This window comes from Parambassis ranga, chromosome 10, assembly GCF_900634625.1.
Source record: "Parambassis ranga chromosome 10, fParRan2.1, whole genome shotgun sequence".
In the NCBI taxonomy this organism is placed as follows: Eukaryota; Metazoa; Chordata; class Actinopteri; family Ambassidae; genus Parambassis; species Parambassis ranga.
In genome coordinates this window covers 23162628-23183278 of record NC_041031.1, presented here as the reverse complement: position 1 = coordinate 23183278, position 20651 = coordinate 23162628, and the positions used below count along the sequence as shown (strand labels likewise).

General features: G+C 48.4%; 1 protein-coding gene across 1 annotated transcript; it reads right to left on the bottom strand.

The window, feature by feature from the left end:
* Positions 1 to 2115: 2115 nt before the first annotated feature.
* Positions 2116 to 4681, bottom strand: LOC114442845 (piggyBac transposable element-derived protein 4-like). The gene is made up of 3 exons (XM_028416657.1): positions 4397 to 4681; positions 2735 to 4039; positions 2116 to 2655 (listed from the first exon to the last, which is right to left on the bottom strand). The coding sequence occupies exons 1-3, from the start codon at positions 4564 to 4566 to the stop codon at positions 2169 to 2171; spliced, it is 1962 nt and encodes a 653-aa protein (XP_028272458.1). The 5' UTR covers positions 4567 to 4681; the 3' UTR covers positions 2116 to 2168.
* Positions 4682 to 20651: the final 15970 nt, after the last annotated feature.

Sequence of the window (20651 nt, the reverse complement as noted above, 5' to 3'; positions counted from 1 at the left end):
GTCATGGCGGCAGAACGAGGCCTCACAGGCTGCTGCCGTCTCGGCTCTCTCTCTCTCTCTCTCTGTCTGATCTCCTCAGCTATTTGTGTTCCACTCGTGTGAAGGAAACTAAAAAAAAGTCTTTTCATGACTGAAGAAGAAAGAACTTCTGGAGCGCTGCCTTGGCAGAGGTCACCATGCCAACCTCTCCCAGCCCGGGCCTTTTAACACAAACGCCTCCTCTTCAGCTCCGACTGTTATCTAAGGCCAGGAGACATCCTGCTGTGTGTCTGTGATGACTCACGCTTCACATTGAGGATCCACAGAAGCAGTGATTGACTCGGAGCGTAATGGCTCCTGTGGCATTGATTAGCAGGGAGTTCGTGCAGGTGAAGCAGCATCAGAAACATCTGGTTATGTCTGACGACAGGTTAAAGAAGGCGACATTATTGATCGCATCTTAAAAGAAAAAATACTCTCAGGAGTGGTGTGTGTACATTCAGGGCGCCCAAAAACAATTTCATATTTAATATTAACATGAAGAAATCTTGTGATACTGGAAACGGGTTTGGACCCTGAACGCCACACAAAGATGGACACACACTTTGTCACCATCATGGTCAGCATCAGGCCATCCACAAAGACATGCTAAGAAGGGTGGAGGGACGGTGGAGGCTCACTCATGCCTGACCGGGGTGCTGTCATGTTTTGTATAGTTAGCATGTTGTTGCCATGGCAACTGCTACATCGTCTACAACATGACAGACTAGCTGAAAAACCTTCTGGCTTCATGATGTGACCCCGATCTGTAGCAACAGGGGGAACTCCAAATATGGGCGGTGGCATACGGATGGAGTTTAGGCCGATGGATTTGTGTACAAGCAGGAAACTAGCAGCTCAAATCTGTTACTGTGCCAGGCTTTAAGGCAGGGGTCACTAACAGGTGGACTGCAGTTCGGGTCCGGACCCAGAAGCCGTGCCATAAGGACCTGGACTTACAGTCAAAACAGCAGGTTATTCTTTAAAACCGGACTTCTTTGACTTTACGGTAGTGACCAATCGCATGCGAGTTTATCCATCCCACATGATAACTCTCAGCCAATCAGGTCTGGGCATTTCAGGTGGTAAAATGCACAACTCTACAATGCAGCAAGTTACACACAACAGCGACACACCAGGGTTAAAGAGGACCAGAACGGACCAGTACGGCGCTCTGCCACCTTCCATAAACAGACCAATAATGCATGCATCAATAATTAAATAGTCGTACGGTGAAGTTCAGCAAAGATTATGCTAATCTTAGTGTTTTGTAGGTTCAGTAAATTAAAGAAGAAAAAACATTTGTCTAAAGCCATGAGACAGTGTTAGAGCTGTGGAGCAGCGTCCAGCATTAAATGGAACATACATGTAAATAACTAGAGCACATTATGGTGAACAAGTGTTATATAAGTGACACACACCCAGTCTCTCCCCTTATTTTAAACCGCAGCTATACTTTTTCAGTTCTATGTGATTCGTACTGAATTCATCTGATTTGTCAGGTATTGATTTCATATGTTCCAGAACTACAAGGCTGTGTGTGTGTGTGTGTGTGTGTGTGTGGAAGCGGAACCCTGAGGTGCACAAACAAATGTTTGGTCAGTTTGATAAAGTAACACTGATTTACTGTGACTGGTGTATACTTATAGAAGTTTAAACACAAATTAAAAAGAAGGCTGCACCTGACAACAGAGAATAAAACAGTGTCTTAACCACTCCCAGCTCAGTGATGTGTACAAACTGTTTAAATTAAAAAATTACATTTGAAACCTTTATTAGTCCCACAATGGGGAAATTGCTTAAGGCAGCCCAGCAAAGAGCACCATACACCAGTGAGTACACTGGAGGCTATGCAGGTAATGTGCCTTGCCCAAGGACACACAACAGTGACTAGGGAGGAGTTGGGATTGAACCACCAACCGTCCGGTTACTGGACAACCCTGCTATACCACTGAGCCACTGCTGCCCACAGGTCCCTGTCTGAAGGAGCCTCACACAGACCAACGCTTCAACAGACATCAACAGGAGCTCTAATGAGGAGTGAAGCAAGAACACTGAACGCTCATGTTTCTATTAAAAAAAGCTCAGAACAAGTGCTCCGGTCCATAAAGACAGTCTTTATTTGAACACACTATTTACATGGTTCCAGATCACAAGTTGTTCTCATCATGCCAGTCATTATAGCAGTCGCGGGCTGCCACAAAGCACAGGGCCTTGTCGCAGGTGGAGCACTTGACGGGGGTCTTGCTGTGGCACTTCTTGCATCTCAGCCTGCCAGTCGTGCTGTCTCCGCTGATGTACACCGGCCGATGATGTCCACTGTGGGACCCAGAAGGCTGCGGCGACGGCTGCGGCGACGGCTGTGGCGACAGCTGTGGCGACGGCTGTGGCGTCGGCGTCTGCGGGGCTCTCTGGGTGCCCACCTCTGCCAGCTCTGTGGCGAGCTTCTCTCTGAAGGCTTTCTGGGCCATCGGCACTTCTAGGTATAACTTGCAGTGGTCTTTGTGGAGGATGAAGGCATTCACGATGGCCACGTCCACAAAATGAAAGAAGAAGGTCTTGAACCATTTCTTGGTCTTGTGAAGGACCTTATAGTACCCGATGAGGGCGTCGGACAGGTCCACTCCTCCCATAAACCTGAATAAAACACACAAACATGTAAGAAACGCACACATCGTGTTTCACAGGACACATACTCAAACTGCTCTGTACTCACTGGTTGTAGTCTTTGATGACTGGAGGAACCGGAACATCCTTGGCAGTCCAGCGCCCATCCTCCTTCGTCCGCCTTTTGATGACTTCGTCCCCGTGGGCTGTGTGCATGGTGGAGCAGAGGAAGACGTCTCTGGAGTCCCGCCACTGCACAAAGACGAGCGAGCCTTTGCGAATCCAGCGCATGCTGCCTCGGGAAGCCTTTGGTTCCAGGGCGTTATATCTGGATTTTGGGAACCCCGAGATGCTCGGCTTAATGGTTCCACAGGCCCAGACCTTCTTCTGCAGCAGATCCTCAAAGAGGGCTGGACTGGTATAGTAATTGTCCACAAACAGTTTGTACCCCGAGCCCAAAACACTGGTGTTCATCAGCGCCATGACAGTGTCGTAGCTCAGCCCCTTCCCGCTGACCGCCTCCTGCTTTCCCTCGTAAATAAAAAAGTCCCAGGTGTATCCGGTCTTTGAGTCGGCCAGAACGTAAAGCTTGAAGCCCCAGTGAACGGGCTTACGTGTTATGTATTGTTTGAAAACCACATGGGCTTTCGAAGCGACCATTCGCTCGTCGATTGTGACCTCCTGACCTGGTTGGAAGTTCTGGCGGCAGGCTAATCTGATCTCATCATACAGCGGCTTTATTTTGCCCATGCGGTCGAACGCTGCTGTGCCGCGCTTGGCTTCGTTCGCCGCATCATCTGCAGCGCTGTTCAGGTGAAGAGCCTTGGAGATCAGAAAAAACTTTTTTCTTGACATAACGCTCCGCGGGAACGGCAGAGAGTACAAGCCGCCTGCCCGCCAGTAATCTGTCAACGACTTGCACTTCACCAAGCCCATGTAGATAACAAGGGACAAATAGGAGAACATGTCCTGCAGCGTGATGTCGGTCCAGGGTGTGGTGGACGTGGACTGTTTGGCTCTGCCGTGCTCGTTCGTGTTCTTTACGATAGTCAGTAGAGTGCTGTTGCTGAAGAAAAGCTGGAAAAGCTGCAGAGCGCTGTATTTAACATTAGCCAGCAGCTGCGAGCCCGGTACCCGCAAGGGCCGGAATATCGGCTGGGGCGGTCTTATGTCGGGCACCTCGACACCACACCACCTCTCCTCAGGGGGCGTGTCCTCCTCCTGACTGCCGCCGTTGACTCTTCTTCGCCCCCTCCGCCGACCATTGGCTTTTCTGGGGAAATCTTTGAGGGGGATTGGGACGTCTTCAGACGAGGAGCTGCTGCTGTGAGGGAGGTCTGCTGTTCGTGCCCCCTTAGGAGCGGAAAAGAGAGACGAGTCCGGCTCCCAGTCTGTGTCTGAATCAGATGTTCCACTAAAAACAGAGAAAACACCAGGAGGTCATTCACAGGACGGGTGGGTCTGTATCCACTGTTTACTTCTGACCACACACACACACACACACACACACAGGACACAGACACACACACACAGACAGAAACACACACACAGGACACAGACACACACACACACACACACACAGGACACAGACACACACACACACACACACAGGACACAGACACACACACACACACACAGGACACAGACACACACACACACACAGACAGAAACACACACACAGGACACAGACACACACACACACACACACACACACACACACACACACAGAAACACACACACAGGACACACACACAGGAATGAAGACACTTACTTGTAAAGGAGGAAGTCTTCTCCTTCGACAAACGCGTCTTCTTCCGCTGACTCAGCAAAACTCGCTGAATGAGACGCGTCCTCGTCGAGAACGTCAGCGTCCCGCGCTGCGCGCTCCTTTGCTGCGCGCTCCTCGGCCACGTGTCTCGTCTTCATCGTGTGTTTGGGCATGGCTGTGTCAGCTGTACACAACACACCGCTGTACACAACACACCGCACTGCAACAGCGCTGTGTGTTACCTTCACACACACGCGCGCTCATTCAACGAACCCTCCTCCCACAATCCCGTTGTCCCGCGTAACCACGTGACGGAATTTCATTGGCTATACGTCCGTAGCGTCACATACAACGTCCGTAGCGTCACATACAGCGTCCGAGCTGATAGGCACGAGTCTGCACGCGTAAGAGCTGAGGCGGGAACTGTGGACAGAGCGGGGAGGGACAGGGACGGAGCATGAGTCGATGGGCCCCCTGGGCCTCCTGGGGCCCCCCGGCCCCCCCAACAAAAACAAAGAACCACATTCTGTTCTTGCAACACTTTCAGTAGTTAGTAACAAAACATGATAGATAAATAAGATAAAATAACCAGAGTGGCCCCCGTCTGTGATTCTGGTCTCAACGGATGATTTCCTCTAGTGTCCACGGCACAGCAGGTGAAAACTTTGACTTAAAACTATGCATACTTATAAAATATAATAAATCACAGCGTGAGCATCCTGCCTTCCTCAGTTTGACCTGTGCTCCTCCTCTTTGTCCAGGTTTAGTGTGGGCAGACTGTGATGCTGACAACATGGCGGCGGTCAGACCGTCCCAGAGCCTCAAAACAGCTCTTCAGAAACAAAATGGCAGACATGACTGAACTCTTTGTCTCTTTGTGAATCTAATAAGATGTTTTTACTGGATTGGACTCTGTCTGGACACGTGCTGACAGAAAACCATTTTAGTTGTGTGGTTTGTTTATGTTTTTTATAGACGTTTCAGTTATACATGTTAATGTTGTGTCTTGAAAAGGTTTACATCACTGAAAGGACAAGAATCTCAGCTTTCCAGTGACGTTAGCTCAAACCGAGCAGTTTCCATGAAGTGATGATAAACTGTCATATCGACCCGCCTCTCAGAGCTGCATCAGGGAAGCTGAGCTAAAGCTGAGTCCGTCTCTCTACACTGAATGATGAAACATTTTAGTAAAATAACATTTCAAAGAAACACTTGATGTTTGTGTGTCTGTGTGTGTGTGTCTGTGTGTGTGTGTGGGGGGGGGGGGGGGGGGGATTATGGAGACAACAAGTTCAAAAAGATTCAAACAGAAAGACAGACATCAGGACAGAGGTTTGTTCTGACGTACAGTATGTCTGCTCTCAAACTGGAGTCACTGATCTTTGTGTGTGTGTGTGTGTGTGGGTCTGTGTGTGTGCGGCAGGCTTGCTTTGTGCTTTAATGAGCTCTGTATGGACATTAACTTGAGCGCAGAACGAAGCGTCCAAACAAACTCAGCAGTCGGTCGAGTGAGCCCACAATTAGGTCAGGCACAGAGGAGAAAATAGCTGCTGTATCACTGCTGAATTTATTTCAATTCCAGATAGAGTTGAGCCACTTCACACACACACACACACACACACACACTCAGACACACACAAAGAAAGAGGAGCAGCAAACAGAATAATACGGCTGCTTCAGATGCTCTAATGACAGTGATGAATAGCGAAGGTTGCAGCTACTGCAGACGAGGAAAACATCTCTTTTCTTTCTTTCTTCTCTGGATGGATTTTCACTGTGAGAGGGCATGAGTAATCTCACACACACACACACACAGTTAACAAAGCCAACTAAAATGCAGGAGTGCACGTGCTCACAGCTACCAATCTGTGATCGAGTGTTAACGAGACACCAGAAGACTAATCAATCGGCCGTAATGACAACCTCTGATCTCGGCGTGTTCGCTCGCTGATTGGGTCTGATGAAGACAAATCAACTCAGACCGGACCAATCGCTGCCAGAACAAACTGCAAATAGGAAATTGACTTCCTGTCAGAACGGTGAGATATCTGAGGAAACACACACACGCACACACACAAGCAAACATGAATCTGAACATGTGCCAGCACACACACAATATAAGATATATGTCTGTACAAACACACACACACACACACACACGTGCGCACACACACACACACGTGTGCACACACACACACACACACACACACACACTGCGGTATTTCCTTGTGATGTCTGGGGTGACTCATGACTTCCTTTCCTTGAGGGATGTCACTGCATACACACACACAAAACAAAACACAAAGAACACACACACACACACACACAGGGCTGTGGGTTTAAACTCTGTTATTCTTGAACACACCTTTTGTTTTCATGTTTAAAAAGAACACACACACACCACAGCTCAGACTCACACCTGCAGGTTCACAGTCATCCCACCGTCTCCTCCCTGTTTGCTGATGGACATCACGTGACCAGTGGAAGGTGCAGGTCACCCAGATACTAACTGTCCTCAAAGAGGTCACAGCAACCTTTTTTACAGATATGCTAACCTCTACATGTTAGCCTTCATCCTCAGCAGCAGTGTCCAGTCTCCAGTATATACTTGTGCTAACCTGCTAACCCGCTAACCGTATCTCCTGTACTCAAACCGCCACTTCCAGGGAGCTACTACTACGTGTTGTTACCTAGGATGGATTCAGCTCATTGTGTGAGAAACTTTGTGGACTGATCACGAGGCCGTGGTTTCTCTCCAAACGGAGCGCCATCATGTGCTGTCATACTGAAAAACAGATCATAACCTCTATGGAGAAAATGACCAAACATCCAGATGGGTGAACAGCATCCAGGCCACAGGTATCAGGTGGAACACTTGGTTCTGGGGTGAACTGTCCCTTTAATGAAGTCAACATCTTTGATTCTCCCTCGCTGCACTGAAACAGATCAATCTGTAACGTCCTCTGCAGGAAACACAGCTGCCAGTGCAAACCAAAGTTTACAAAACACTCCAGCGGCTGACAGAAGAGTGTGTGTGGAAGCACATCTGGCAGCCCAGCTGTGGCGGCCCACCCCACTCTCAGTCTCTCTCACTCTGTGTTTTCCTCTGGAGACACTGGTGGTGTGGGAGTGATGAATGTCAGCGCATGCTAACAGCTAACCAGCTTCAGGTATGAACCAATTAGCAACAGAAGCCGAAAAATGGAGGCAGGTGTGTGGAGGAGAGGAGGGAAGGACAGAGGAGGCGAATGAAGGAAAAGAGAGAAGGTTGTTGAGTTCTGACTTTGTGGTCCTCTGGGGGGGGAAACATTGTTCTGCTGCAGGGGAGGTGACCATGACATCAGGGACGCCGCTCCAGTGTGTCAGTATATGTTCATTTGTGTATGTCACTGTGTGTGTGTGAGGCTCCAGGCTCTGTCCTTGTCTCCTACAGTGACCTCTGACCTTTGACCTCTGGTCCTCAGTGATGCTGCAGCCTGCCAGCAGCATGACGGATGTTCCTGCAGCTAAGCAGCGCTGACACTACAGAGACTGTGTGTGTGCATGTGTGTGTGTGCGTGCGTGCGTGCGTGCATGCGTGCGTGCGTGTGTGTGTGTACAGTAGGGAGGAGGAGAATATAGATATTCCATTCTTTTAAAGCAAAGACACATCCAACCTACTTAAACACGGCAAAGACAAAACACAGACGTTTTTGTCCGTAGCGCCCACTGGTGGCTGGAGTATGTATTATGACGATGAGCTGGATCAATAGGTTAATAAAAGTGCTTATATTTACCAATGTGCAGAGATGCATCCATCATGACGACTCGTGGTGATGGGACATTGTATGACTCAGACATGTGGATGAATATGAGCATTAGTGCCATTCAGATGTCATTTTAGTAAACTCTCACTGAAACTCCACATTTCCATGAAACCCTAGAAATGCTTCCTCTACGAATTCTTGGCAGACGGTCCAGAAGGAGGTGCACCGATGGAGGAGCTGACGGCAGCGACCAGCATGTGAATCAGATCCGCCTGTGAAGGACTTCCCCGCCTGCTGCGCCACAGATAAGTGGTTTAGAGGAGGCGGACGGACAGGCGTCATATGTTCAGATCTGACGATGCTGAGCTGCAGAAGAACCGCAGCAATGGTCCACTGTGTGTGTGTCTGTGTGTGTGTGTGTGTCGGCGGGGTTTCATTTTCAGGGTCAGCAGCCAAATCTCAAACAGATGGTCTGATCCAGGATGAGCCCAGCGCCTCCTGCTGGCAGACGAGCTGCGAGAGGGAAAGCACGAACTCTGGACTCGGACCATGGAAACACTCCTTTGCCTCCCAAAGTCTTCCTCATCTTCCTCTTCCTCCTCCTCCTCTGTAATCTGCTTAGTCTGTGCCATCTTCTCCTCCACCTTCTGCTCACATCCTCACATCTACGTCATCCTCTATCTCCTCTTTTTTTACTGGCTCATCGCCTTTCATTCTCCCTTCCTCCCATTGTTCTGCCCTCTCCTCTTCCTCCATCATCATCATCATCATCATCATCATAGTCCTCCCTTTACTTTTAAAGATCTAAGTTCTCAACCTCCTCACCTCCTCACCCCTCATCTTGCTTCCTTCCTTCCTACACCTGAAGCTTAGTGCTGGTTTTGGATTTTCTGGAGCTGAGGCCATGAAAGCAGTGGCCTACAGCTGGAGGAGCGCGCTCAGAATCTCCAAACACTCGCTGAGGTGTTGGAAATGTTGATATGCAGCCACAGTGCTGGAGACGTGTCGTCCTCCGGGACGCCTCCTGTGGTCACTCATGCAGCACACACATGTCTGCATTGTTTTGGCCAGCTGAGAAACCCTCTGAGGCCACAAAACTTTAGCTCCTGGAAGATCCATGTGAGCGTGCTCAGAGCAGCGAGCAGCAGCGTCCCATTTACTACAAATTACCTCCGGTCCTGATGTGTACAGCTCAGTATGTGGGACACCTCTGTGGCTGTTTGACAGCGTCCGTCGCTGACAGGGGGATTAGGGCCACTGCCAATACAGTGTGCTGGGAGCTGACTTTTATTTTCTCAGAACTCTAAGGTTAATCTCAGAATTGTACAAATAAAGTCAGATCCCTGATCCTGCTGCCGCCTGGAAACAGCTGTGCTGGTTACACATTAAGAGATGATAGTGAAGTTTACAGCTTTGTGAATTCACCTTCGGCATCTGATACAGGCTCCGCTTCCTTAACCAAGTTACCAGCTGCATCGCTGTGTCTCAAATCCTGGTCAAAAAGGATGAGTGAGCGCCAGCTTGGCCGCCAAACATTATTTTAACATATGGTCTAATACAGCGCCGAGAGCTGTGGGGTTTGACTGTAATCAAACAGCTGTGGTTGTTACATATCTGTGCCACATTCTGCACTGTAGTCGCTTTGTTGCTGCGAACTGCAGCAGCTAATGTTAGCTTGTAAAGTTGTTATTGTGAGTCTGCAGGTGACGCACTCGCAGCGGCACGTGTGTGACCTGATGCAAGTATTAAAAACAGCCGGGCAGGAACCAGGAAGTCAGAGCAAAAGACTGTTTATTAGAAAAGTAATTCTCCTGGTCTGGACCTCCTGCACCATGGAGCGCTCCACCCTGCCCGGATTATTGTCTACCTGCCCCCCCCCACCCCTCCACCCCGACCTTAATGAAAGACATGTGGTGGAGGCATAATACCATTGTCTGTCAAATCTGCTTATGGAGCGGCAGGGATCTGGCTGTTGTGTGGGTGGACGAGGAGATGATCTGCAGCGGATGACGGTTTAATCCAATCACAGCGAGCGGATCACAGGAAGCCGATTCACCGTGCAGCCGCCGCCCGGCCGCCCGGCCGCCCGGCCCTTCGACCTGAAATCTGTCTGTGTGTCTGTCAGAGCTCCCCTGGACGCCTGGCCAGCAGCGGGACTTAAAAAAAAAACATTTGCAGCATCCATGTTTGATTTGAGCTTACTTAATGTTATTTCTGTCAGGCTCCACCTGTCTGCACCACCTCAGCCTCCTCCACCTCTGCTCGGCTACAAGACTCAATAAGCACAGAAAATCCATCCAGGAGAAGGAGGCAGCGAAGCCGGCATGTTCCTCATGTTGTGCACGAGAATATTTATGTGAAAACAATGCGACTCAACACTCGACCTTTGACCTCCAGCTGCTATTAGCTTAACACTAGACCTCACAGAGTAAATCAACAAGGCTGTTTAATTCAGTGAGAGAACAGAAAGAGAAGAAAACTGGCGAAAATTCACAGGAGTGCAGGCCGGCCGAGCTGCTCTGAAGTGAAAGCAGAAATCAATACGACACAGAAACATTTCTAAATCCAATATCCAACAGCCTCCAAGAGGAGGAGGAGGAGGAGGAGGAGGAAGAGTGGAAGAAAAATGGAGAGGAAGGAGGATTCTATCAAACAGGAGAAATATCAGACACAAATGAAAACAGCAGAAATAAAGCTCCGCTCTGACATAATGTTCTCATCGCACCACGTTCAGAGGAGCTGCAGACTCACAGGGAGCCGGATGTGAGGATCCCCTGGACACACACAGACATGCACGCACAGACACAGACACACACAGACACACACACGCACAGACACACTCTCACACGCACCACAGTAATGACGTACTTTGTTGCAGAAATTAATTAAAGATAATAAAGAGTTCATAAATCTACATAATAATAATAATCATATTTATAATAATTAAAGCTGAAAGCAGCATTACACAACTTGTTTCTCTCATTTCCAGAGACTTACACAAAAAAACACACAAGAGACATTTCCTGCTGCCCGTAGGTATCACATCAGTCTGTTCAGACTCAGGTGCACAGCAGTCCTGAAAGACTTCGTCCACATTGGATGAAGTATGTGGGCGGTACTGCAAAAAAAATGCAGTAACTTCCTGTGTAATGACGAAGGGTTAACTGCGGCGGTATGTCAGACTTGAAAGGGTCAGTAGAGGGGCTACTCATTAGGGTGGAGCCATGTTTCTATGTGCATTTAAAAAATGTTTACGCCATAACTTGGAGACAGTCTGAACATGTTCATAGGGGCTGGTGTTAAACTTTAAATTACTCCAGGCCTTAAAAACCTCTTTCAAAAACAAATCAGCCAAACCTGCAGCCAATGTCAGAGAGAGTAGCAGAGAGTGAGGAGGAGGAGCCACGGCACATGTCAGTCAGCCATCTTAATTCTAAAGTTGGGTTCTATGAAGATCACAGCTGAGAAGGGATCAGGAGGAGATCTATCCTCTGAGGAGCACGGAGGTCACATAACAAACAGTCTAATCTGTCGTTGAGATGTTGCAGGTTTTTAAAAAGCCGACACAGAGCTGGCTCTGCTGTTTTTTGGGCTACGTGGGCTTCCATACTCATCCCTGCATCCATTCAGAGGGACAGACATCATTTAAAGGACAACACCGTCTACAAACTGTTCATTCCTTCCCTGTTCTCCGTCTCCTCCTCGGGCAGCAGGCCGTTAACTGCTTCTAGCACAAATCATGTTTTAATTAGCTCGAGCGGCTAACGAGCTCCTCCTCCAGGATTACCTGGATTACCTGCACGGCTCGGTTAAAGCCGGTGCACATACAGGACATCATTGGACAGCTGAGACTCTTATCTTTACTGTGATATAAACCATTTCAAGACACAACCACAGCTACAGCTACAGCTACGTACAACTAAAGCCTCGTTAAAGAAAACAACCGGAACTTTCCACACTATTTATTTTTCTGGTCATCCTGCAGTTAAACATACATGACAACAAAAATAAAAAGACGGTCTAAAACATGATGTAAGTCCACAAAGGCTCAGAGCAGTCTGACCCTGTTATCATCATGAGAAGAGCAGCAGCTCTGGTTGTCTCTCTCCTTCTCTCACCTCCTACAGCAAGCACCAGGTGACTGACTGACACCTCCTTTGGCCAATCAGGCCTCTCCACAGAAAAAAAAGAGCCAATGAGGGACATTACAGAACCACCAGGCACAACCCCCTCTCTTCCCCTTTAAGTTCCAGCCTATCAGCTCGCACGCTGAATCTGAAGTCACGGGCGTGCAGCCAATGAGAGCACGTTCACAGTGTGAGAGGCGGGAGGGAGAGGGAGGGGGAGGAGGTGAGGAAGAGTAAATACTCTGCTCTGAGGATCACATGTGGTGATTACATACTTACAGTTAGAATGTGTGTATTTCACCCTGCAGCCTGGATAAAACACAGAGAATGTGTCATTTAGGTCAAACTGTTCTAATATTTGAACTGGAAGCAGGACACATTCATCCATTGTGTTATTTAGACTCTATGTTAGAAAATCTTCACATAAAAACATCCAGGTGAGGCAAAAAAATAGAAATGAATTCATTATTTGTGTGTGTTTAACCGTGGTTATCTGTGCTATATGTGTAGTTTGTGCCTCAAATGGTTAAAAGCTGCTTATGTTTTACTTTGGTGCGTCTCTGCCGTGTCCTGGGATGTTTCACATTCTGCACACATCCAGACACTTTAAGCGTTTTCACACTCCGTGTGTTTCATGCGGCTCCGTGTGTTTTCACATCTTGGGATCTTTTCCTTCCATTTGCTCGGCTGCTGCTTTTTGTCACTTTCTAATAAAGCCGCTGTGCAGTTTTCTTTTCCATTTCATTTCTTCATCCATATATTTCCAGCGTAACGCATTGAGCTGAAATTGTCGGCCGCTATGAGTTTCCTGCTCTCATCTGTTTTATTATTATTATTATTCATCCTCTGCGGCCGTTTTCTCTCCGGTGTCTTGTTCAGAAGCGTTCTGTGAAACTTTGATGGATTTTTGGAGGGAAGAGATGCAGAGAAACGGAAGCAGGCGACCGCAGTGAGTTAACGGACCTCATACTGACAAAGAACACAGGCAGGAAGGACACGACCTTTCAAAATAAAATACCTATGACAGCACAGGCTTGTTTTTTTTCCCTGTGAGCTCATTTTTTATTTAAATGTCAGATTATCTGCTTAATCTACAAACCGAAAAATAAAAATTCTGCACTTGTTCCTTGCAACCAGGAAGCCATGATCGACTCATGTGAGTCACATGACAACCTAAAACAGTTAAAGAGCCGTCTGATGTTGGCTCGTCTCTGTCCTTCTGCACACAGACATGATGGAGCTGTTTCCACAGACGTGCTGCAGTGGACGAGGAGCTTCGGCTTCAGAACGTTTGTTAGCAGTGGAACCTCGCCATCAAAGTTCTGCGGGTTTCACTGAGTTCTGGACCCAGAAGTTTAGTAAAGTTTGGGGTTTTTGTTGACATGGAGGGGAGGGTCCTCCTCCGCCTCCTCCTCCTGCTTTGGAGGAAAACCTTATTAACTTAGGAGGATCGTTACGTTAATACCTGCCAAATAAGTGGATTAGCAGGGGGTCACCATGGATTAGCCATCAGTTTTTGTTCAATCCCCACCCCCACCACCACAAAGTCTGTAATCTCAGAGAAATCCCTCAAAGCAAAGGCCAAACGGGGTCCAGATGCCAGCCCGCCTGCTGTTGACTTCCTGGATGTCCTTAAAGGGGGATAAAGGCCTCCGCTGTGTCTGTTGCAGATCTTTCTTCTCCTGCCGTTACCTCCCCGCTTTGTCTGCGCCACAATAAAAACAGCAACATCAAAGCCTCTGTTGCTGTGACAACTGAACTCCATCCAGACCTCCATCCCCACTGCCCTCCATTCACTGGCTTCCCTAATTGGCTGGATCAGTGGAGTGGACTCTGACCCCCTCCCCCCTCTGCCCGCCTGCTCAGAATGGTTACCTGGCAGATGAATATGAATGAATGTCCTCACATGCCCCCCCCGGTCTTTCATCGCCGCTCGGGCCCCGGCTCAGGGGTCGACGGAGGTGGGACGGAAGCCACGGCGACGGGAAATTGATGTTGAACCCCAGCGAGGTGCAGACGGAGGGGTGGAGGTCGCGCCGTGTGGTCAAACGCTGCCTCAGATAGATGGCGGCGGCGTGAGAGCGGCGCTGGAGGGATGTTCTGCACAGAGCTCAGAGCCAGGTGCATTATGGGAGCGTTGTATCATCCTGGATATTTTTGCTGTTCGCTGTGAGGGGAGTTCCCTTTGAAGGGCCAATTAGTGGAGTGGAATAATGAATGTTTGCCTCTTATAGACACAGCGCTGCGCCGGTGGAGCTTTCTGTTCCTCCACACGGAACATGAAAAGCTTTACATGCACTGAGGATAAAAACACGAGGCCCGAACATTAGACGGAAGCTGCTCCCGGAGCTCCGCCTTCATTTACCAGCTGCTGCTCATCGGGTGGAGCTGCTGCTCTGCTAACACTGTTCTATATGTAACACAAATCAAACTTATTATAAAGACTCTTTAAGTTTAATGATAATAATCTAAAAGAAGTTGCAGTAAATTTATGACTTTCTCCCTGAAGTTTACACATTTAGAACATGTGCATGTATTTTACTACAAATTAAAAGTTAACTCCTCTCAGTGCATGCTGGGAGTTTTCCTTCTGTTAAATCTCTCGATACAGGCTAGGTTTATGACTATATGCGTTATGAACCTGTTTAGACTCAACAAATATGAACAGGGGCCCGCATGGTGTCACATTTCAAAGGTTTCAGGGAAACCGTCTCTGTGAGGACGCTCCAGCTCTGAAACCTGTCAAACATGAACATGATAGCATCTGCAGCCTGATTGTCCTGACTGCCGCCGCCGCTCTCGCTTCTGTTGATGAGCAGAACATCACTATAATTTACAGTACGGCTGTGAAGCGACGGCTGTGTGCAGCGGCAGCGAGCATACATGCAGTCTGTGTTTATCTGGCAGAGAGGAACTCACATGTAGACCTGGAGGAAGTCTGAGGAGTGCAGCTGGACGGCGCCCGCTCTGAGGTGTACACGCTGCTCGCAGACACATTTCTGACTTGATGATATCTGCTGACTGTTTACACGGGCCCTGATGTCCTGTCAGGGTCTATCTTAGCCTGAAAGCCGGGACATACCAGGAGACTGATGTCTGCCTGTCCACAGATAATCAGAAATCAGAGCTGCATACCTGCCTGCACGCTGACACGCTGTTCTCCACGCCGCCGCCGCCGCTTCTCTTTTTATTTGCTGCTCTGCATGAAGCACTCTGCTCCCTGAGCTCTCAGCAAATAAAGAAAGCTTATGATGATTATTTTCTGTTCCTTTTGATTTTATTTTTTAAAGCTCTGAGTTTTCCTTTCAGAGGAGAACACCTGACCAATACACGTTGATGACACGATGTCATGAACGCACAACTGAACCCGAAACTGACATCGATGGGAAGAATACCGGCTAATGATGACTGACTACAGGAAAAGTCCTGACTGTGGGTGGTGTCAGTAAACACAACACATTCCCCAGCATGAGCTCTGTTCAGCGTGTGCGTCTCATGATGCTGCTTTTTTTATAAATGCTGATTTTAAATGAAGATAATAAAGCTCACGCCGTCCTGCTAACACACTCCACTGCATGTGTGAAACTTTGACTACACCTGCTGGAAAAATGTAGCCTGACCTGTCGGACTCTTCCACAGAACCTTCCAAATGAAAACTTGGCATCAAGAGTGTAATTTCAAATAATCAGATCAAAGCGGAAACACAACAAGCTGCTGAGCGAAGTGCCTCCACCCAAAAATCCAACTCCACACAGACCGTTCATTCAGACCGACCGGTTGCACTCATCAATCAGGAGCACACTGAGCGGCAGGTCAGGAAACGCTCCGCTAAGTTTCTGGTTTCATCGTTAATGGGAAACAATATGGGTTTAGGAGAGCGGGTCCACTCTGTGATTCGCCTCTAAGCTGCTCATTAATTACTGAGAGCATTAATCTGTGGGGCTTAATAGGCGATCAAGGGGCTGTAACGTGAAGCAGCAGCATGTGACCGGCACACACCTAAAGCCTCTGTTAATCTACGAGTCCAGAGCCCAGAGCCCAGAGCCCAGAGCCCGCCCCCTTTTGATTCTGACAGAAGTTTCCAGTTAGAGGGTTAATCGACTGAGTGACGGCACGAGCCCGGCGCAGGTGAAGGAGCACTTCACCACGTCCAATAACACTTCCTCTGTTAAACAGACTCCAGTCTGACACTGTGGAGGTTAACCCTCCGAACTCCAAGTGATGTTCGCTGTGTGGGCTCAGATAAAGTCCCACAAGCAGAACTCAGACGCGCCTTTGTGCGCCGAACACTCACAGATCTCCTGTCATGTGACCGCTGCTCACAGGCCATCATGGCTTCCTGCAGGCAGGTTTAAGGTAATGAAGACACATTGCAGAATGTTTTACTGAGATGTAGACTAACATCTGGCCTCCACGATGCCTTCAAGGACCAATTAAATCTGTTTCTAGCTGTGGAATGTGAGCGAGTAGTAACGCCATCATGGTTGACAGCAGTACGTGACACTTAGTGAATAGTTCAGAGCTACTTGTGTTTTCATGATAAAATGCTGCGTTATGAACTCCACAGTAATCCTCCATTCACATCCAGGAAGTGTCAGATTTCACACTTCACACTCGCTGCTAACATTTCTTTTACAGTAACTTTTACTTTGAATCTCTGGCATTTTTCAAAGTTTGGATCATTATAAGCACAAAGCCACAGAACTGTGTTAATAAAAGAAGACGCTCCGACCTCTGAGAGCAGAGTAATGTTTGGACTCGCTTCTTTAGCACTTAGTTTTATTTTGAAAAGCCATATTATTGTGGTCCTTGCAGGTGTGTGTGTGTGTGGCTAACCTCGCCCACCCCTAACTGTTGCCATGGTGATCCATCCCCGCTGTGGGTCGCAGCAGGACATCAGAAACACAGTTAGATGCACCGGGGAGCCTGTTTACCTGATACACACTCCCCCATTAACACTCTGACATCACCTCATCACACACACACACACATCCAGCTAGCCTCTGTTCATTAGTTCCCATGATGCAACACGAACCTAGCAACCAGACCTGTGGCTAACTCCCCTGCTGCTTCCCCACTCTCATTGGACAGGTTCCCGTGGGTCACGGCCTCGCACTGCAACCCCCCGCTGGCCAGCCATCTGTCCTGGAGACGCCGCCGCGTAGCAGGCAGAGCCCTCCGGGAACAGCTGCCCACGCTAACGGAGGTGGCTAACCGGAGCCAGGACACGGCGGGAGGCGGCTTTAGCCGAGCTGCTTTTAGCTCGCTCTGCGCTGAAGCATCCTGCCCAGAGCGGCCGGTGGAGCCGTAACTTTGATCTGTGAGATAATCTCAGCCTCAGACGAGCTCAGGGTCAATAAGGCTGCGTGGAAACTACATCATAACGTCAACAGCTCCTCACAAACACCTGGAGAATATTATTCAGTGTCTGAGACCTAATGTATACAATACACATAAATATATAATACAAGAAGTAGAGAGACCTGAACATCAGGTACACCAGCTCAAATGTTCCATGATGCAACACAAAGTGTTTCAGCGTGCAGACAAGGCGACGGCTGCTGCCAGGCTGCAGTCTGACTGCTTCAGAAGCTGCTGATCTGTTCAGATTTCCACACACAACCATCTGTAGAGTTCACTGAGAATGGTCTGAAACCACGTTCAGATGCAGTGAGAGGAGCACAGGAGAAAATGCAGAAGAGCTGAGCGCACAACAACAGGAGGCAGGCGATCCACAGCAGCAGAAGACACCGGGTGGCAGAGCAGCAAACTGAGGCCTGAGTCACACAGACAGTCCCACACTGATTCACACATCCAGATGGTCGGCTCAGAATTCACAAAGCATTCATCTAAGCAGGGTGTGAGGGCGACAATATGACCCGTTCACACTGGTTTCAATCCAGAGGTGGATCCGGAGGTGGATCTGGCCGGATTGGTTTACATCTGGCTCAGGTCTGAACGCAAATGCAGCTAGTGAATCCCGCTAGCGATGTGATACTTCCGGGTTCACGGGGACCGTGTCCGGGTCGCGTACAAAAGCCGTATGTAAACAGCCGTCGAACTACGACAGCTTTGCCCCGAGTTTATTTTCCACAGGGCTACAAAGGAATAAACTGCTTTTAGAACCGAAAAAAAAGCATGGCGCAAGCACACACGTGGTCCTGAACAGACTCTGTATATTATGAGGCACCACCTTGTGGTTTGGAGGACAACAAACAAGCCGGGTTAAGCTGAATTGAGCGTGGACACATGTGTGATAGCCAGATTTGAAAACAGGTCTGAATGTATCCAGCTTAAAGGCGATCTGGATTAAATCCTACTCTAGCTGGACTGACTCTGCCTGAGGACTGGTGAGGACCAGGACCATAATACTTCCTGCAGGATTGTGCAGCATATTGATCCTGAATGCATGTGGACGCATGTCCAGCACAGGGAAGGAGACCAAAGTGTAGACACCTGGACAGGGTATCCCTACGTTAACGTCTGCCCTCAGTTTTCAGAGCATGGATAATGGTTCAGTGTGGTTTAATCATGACTGGGAACATGCCTCTGTGGTGTAATGTTTTCCCAAGCTTTCATATTTCAGCTGCTTTTATATTTCCTGCCAATAAAGGAAAGTGGGGCTGACAGAGAGGACAGTCTGACAGTTTACTCAAGCTGCAGTTTAAGAGTCAGACTCTGAGGAGAATACAAAGCAGCTCACTCTGCTGAATATTCATGATCACAGGCATGCACGTGGGTTCTAAAGCTACAATTTGTTAAAGGTCACATGTCAGCAAATAAACCAATAACTGAGGTGGAGACACTTAACGGAAAAAGTGAGGAGTTCACCTTCAGAAGACAGAGGCCTATTTTTCATTGGAGGCTCAGTGTGCAGCCTTATCTGGGAGATAAGAACAGAGTTATTGTGCACTCATAAATGTGAAACCTGACAGAGAGAACTACACCACTACAGAGAATATCAAGTGGTCTGCATATCCACTCAGACGTACTGTAAGATCATAAACTATCATGGTTTTTAATGATTGGACCGAGGACGGACCTAAGCATCACAGGGCGGGTGAGCATCATCACATTAGAACAGAAGGTCAGAACCAAACACACCTGCCAGGAGAAGAAACTAAACCTGCACTTCCACATGTGTCCACTAGAGGGTCGGCTCCAAAAGTCCCCTTAGAGCAGGGGGCAGGGGGCTCTTCCATCCCTCTGCTGTGGCTCCCGTGGCTCATAGAGGGCGAGCTCATTTAAAAACAGGATGTGAATAAATGATGAATTTTATTTTATTTTATTCATTTCATTCTTCCCTTGTAATCGTTATTTCTTCAGAGACTGAGGTGCTCTTGTGACATCATATTTAAAGAAAACTTGTTTTATTATGCGACACCTGGGACCCTGGTCAGATCCTGTTGATCTTTGGATCCACATACATGTGGAAATGAGGTGTTAGAAACTCCTTCTTGGACCTTAAATCCTGACAAATCTGTGAAACTCAACATTCAGACTCCCTGAACCCTGTAAAGACCTCAGTCCAAATTGGCAGCTCCCTCAGTGACCCCTAAAACCTCCCAGTGCCCACCTGCACAGGAGAAGCCTGTGAAGAACCCCTGGAGGTGATTCCTAGAACTCCAGCAGTGTTCTCAGTGACCCCTGAAACCTCTTCAATTACCTCTGGAGCACTGAAAATGCACCTGGAACCGCCTGACACAACCCCGAAACTTCTGCCTGACCTCTCAAACCTGCTCCGAATAAAAAGCACACACACACACACACACACACACATCAGTAATAATCCGATGGTGGACGCACCACAGTGTGTGTGCTGCACCTCTCAGCATCCTTGCTGTTGTACATCAGTTGAATCCTGGCCGAGCTCTGATTTACAGCTACTGCCAAATACAAAAAAACACACACACACATTCACAACACACTCACACACACCTCCTTCCATAGTGTACAGCGGCCACCGTAGATAAGCTCAAATAAACAACAGACCTGGAAAAATAAATCCACCTCTCTCTCTCTCCCTGGAGACGAGGGAGGGCGTCCAAAGAACGCTGCCTGTTACTATAAAGCTTCTTGACATCACACACACACAGAGCGATACAAATAAGAAACAGAGAGGGAGGTATGGTTCCACAGGGAGGAATCACCTCTTCTATCGCTCCACACACTCCTTTTATCTACTGGCTAATGAGGAGCAGATACACACACACACACACTGAAGCAGCTACATGCAAACACACACACACACCTCCTCAGGACCGTGGTTTCATCAGACCCTCTCTTAGCGAGTGTCCCACTTCCAAAACTATGGACCGCTGCTTACATCATTATGTAACAAGTCAGAGAGAGAGAGTGTGTGTGTGAGTGTTTTGTTCAACCCAG

What these genes read in the sequence shown, in the direction of transcription:
- LOC114442845 (XM_028416657.1), bottom strand. Translation starts at nt 4,566, where the DNA reads ATGCCCAAACACACGATGAAGACGAGACACGTGGCCGAGGAGCGCGCA. An exon ending in GAAGACTTCCTCCTTTACAA is followed by an intron (nt 4,040 to 4,396) that starts GTAAGTGTCTTC and finishes CTCTGTTTTTAG; the next exon opens with TGGAACATCTGATTCAGACA. An exon ending in GTCATCAAAGACTACAACCA is followed by an intron (nt 2,656 to 2,734) that starts GTGAGTACAGAG and finishes TGTTTTATTCAG; the next exon opens with GTTTATGGGAGGAGTGGACC.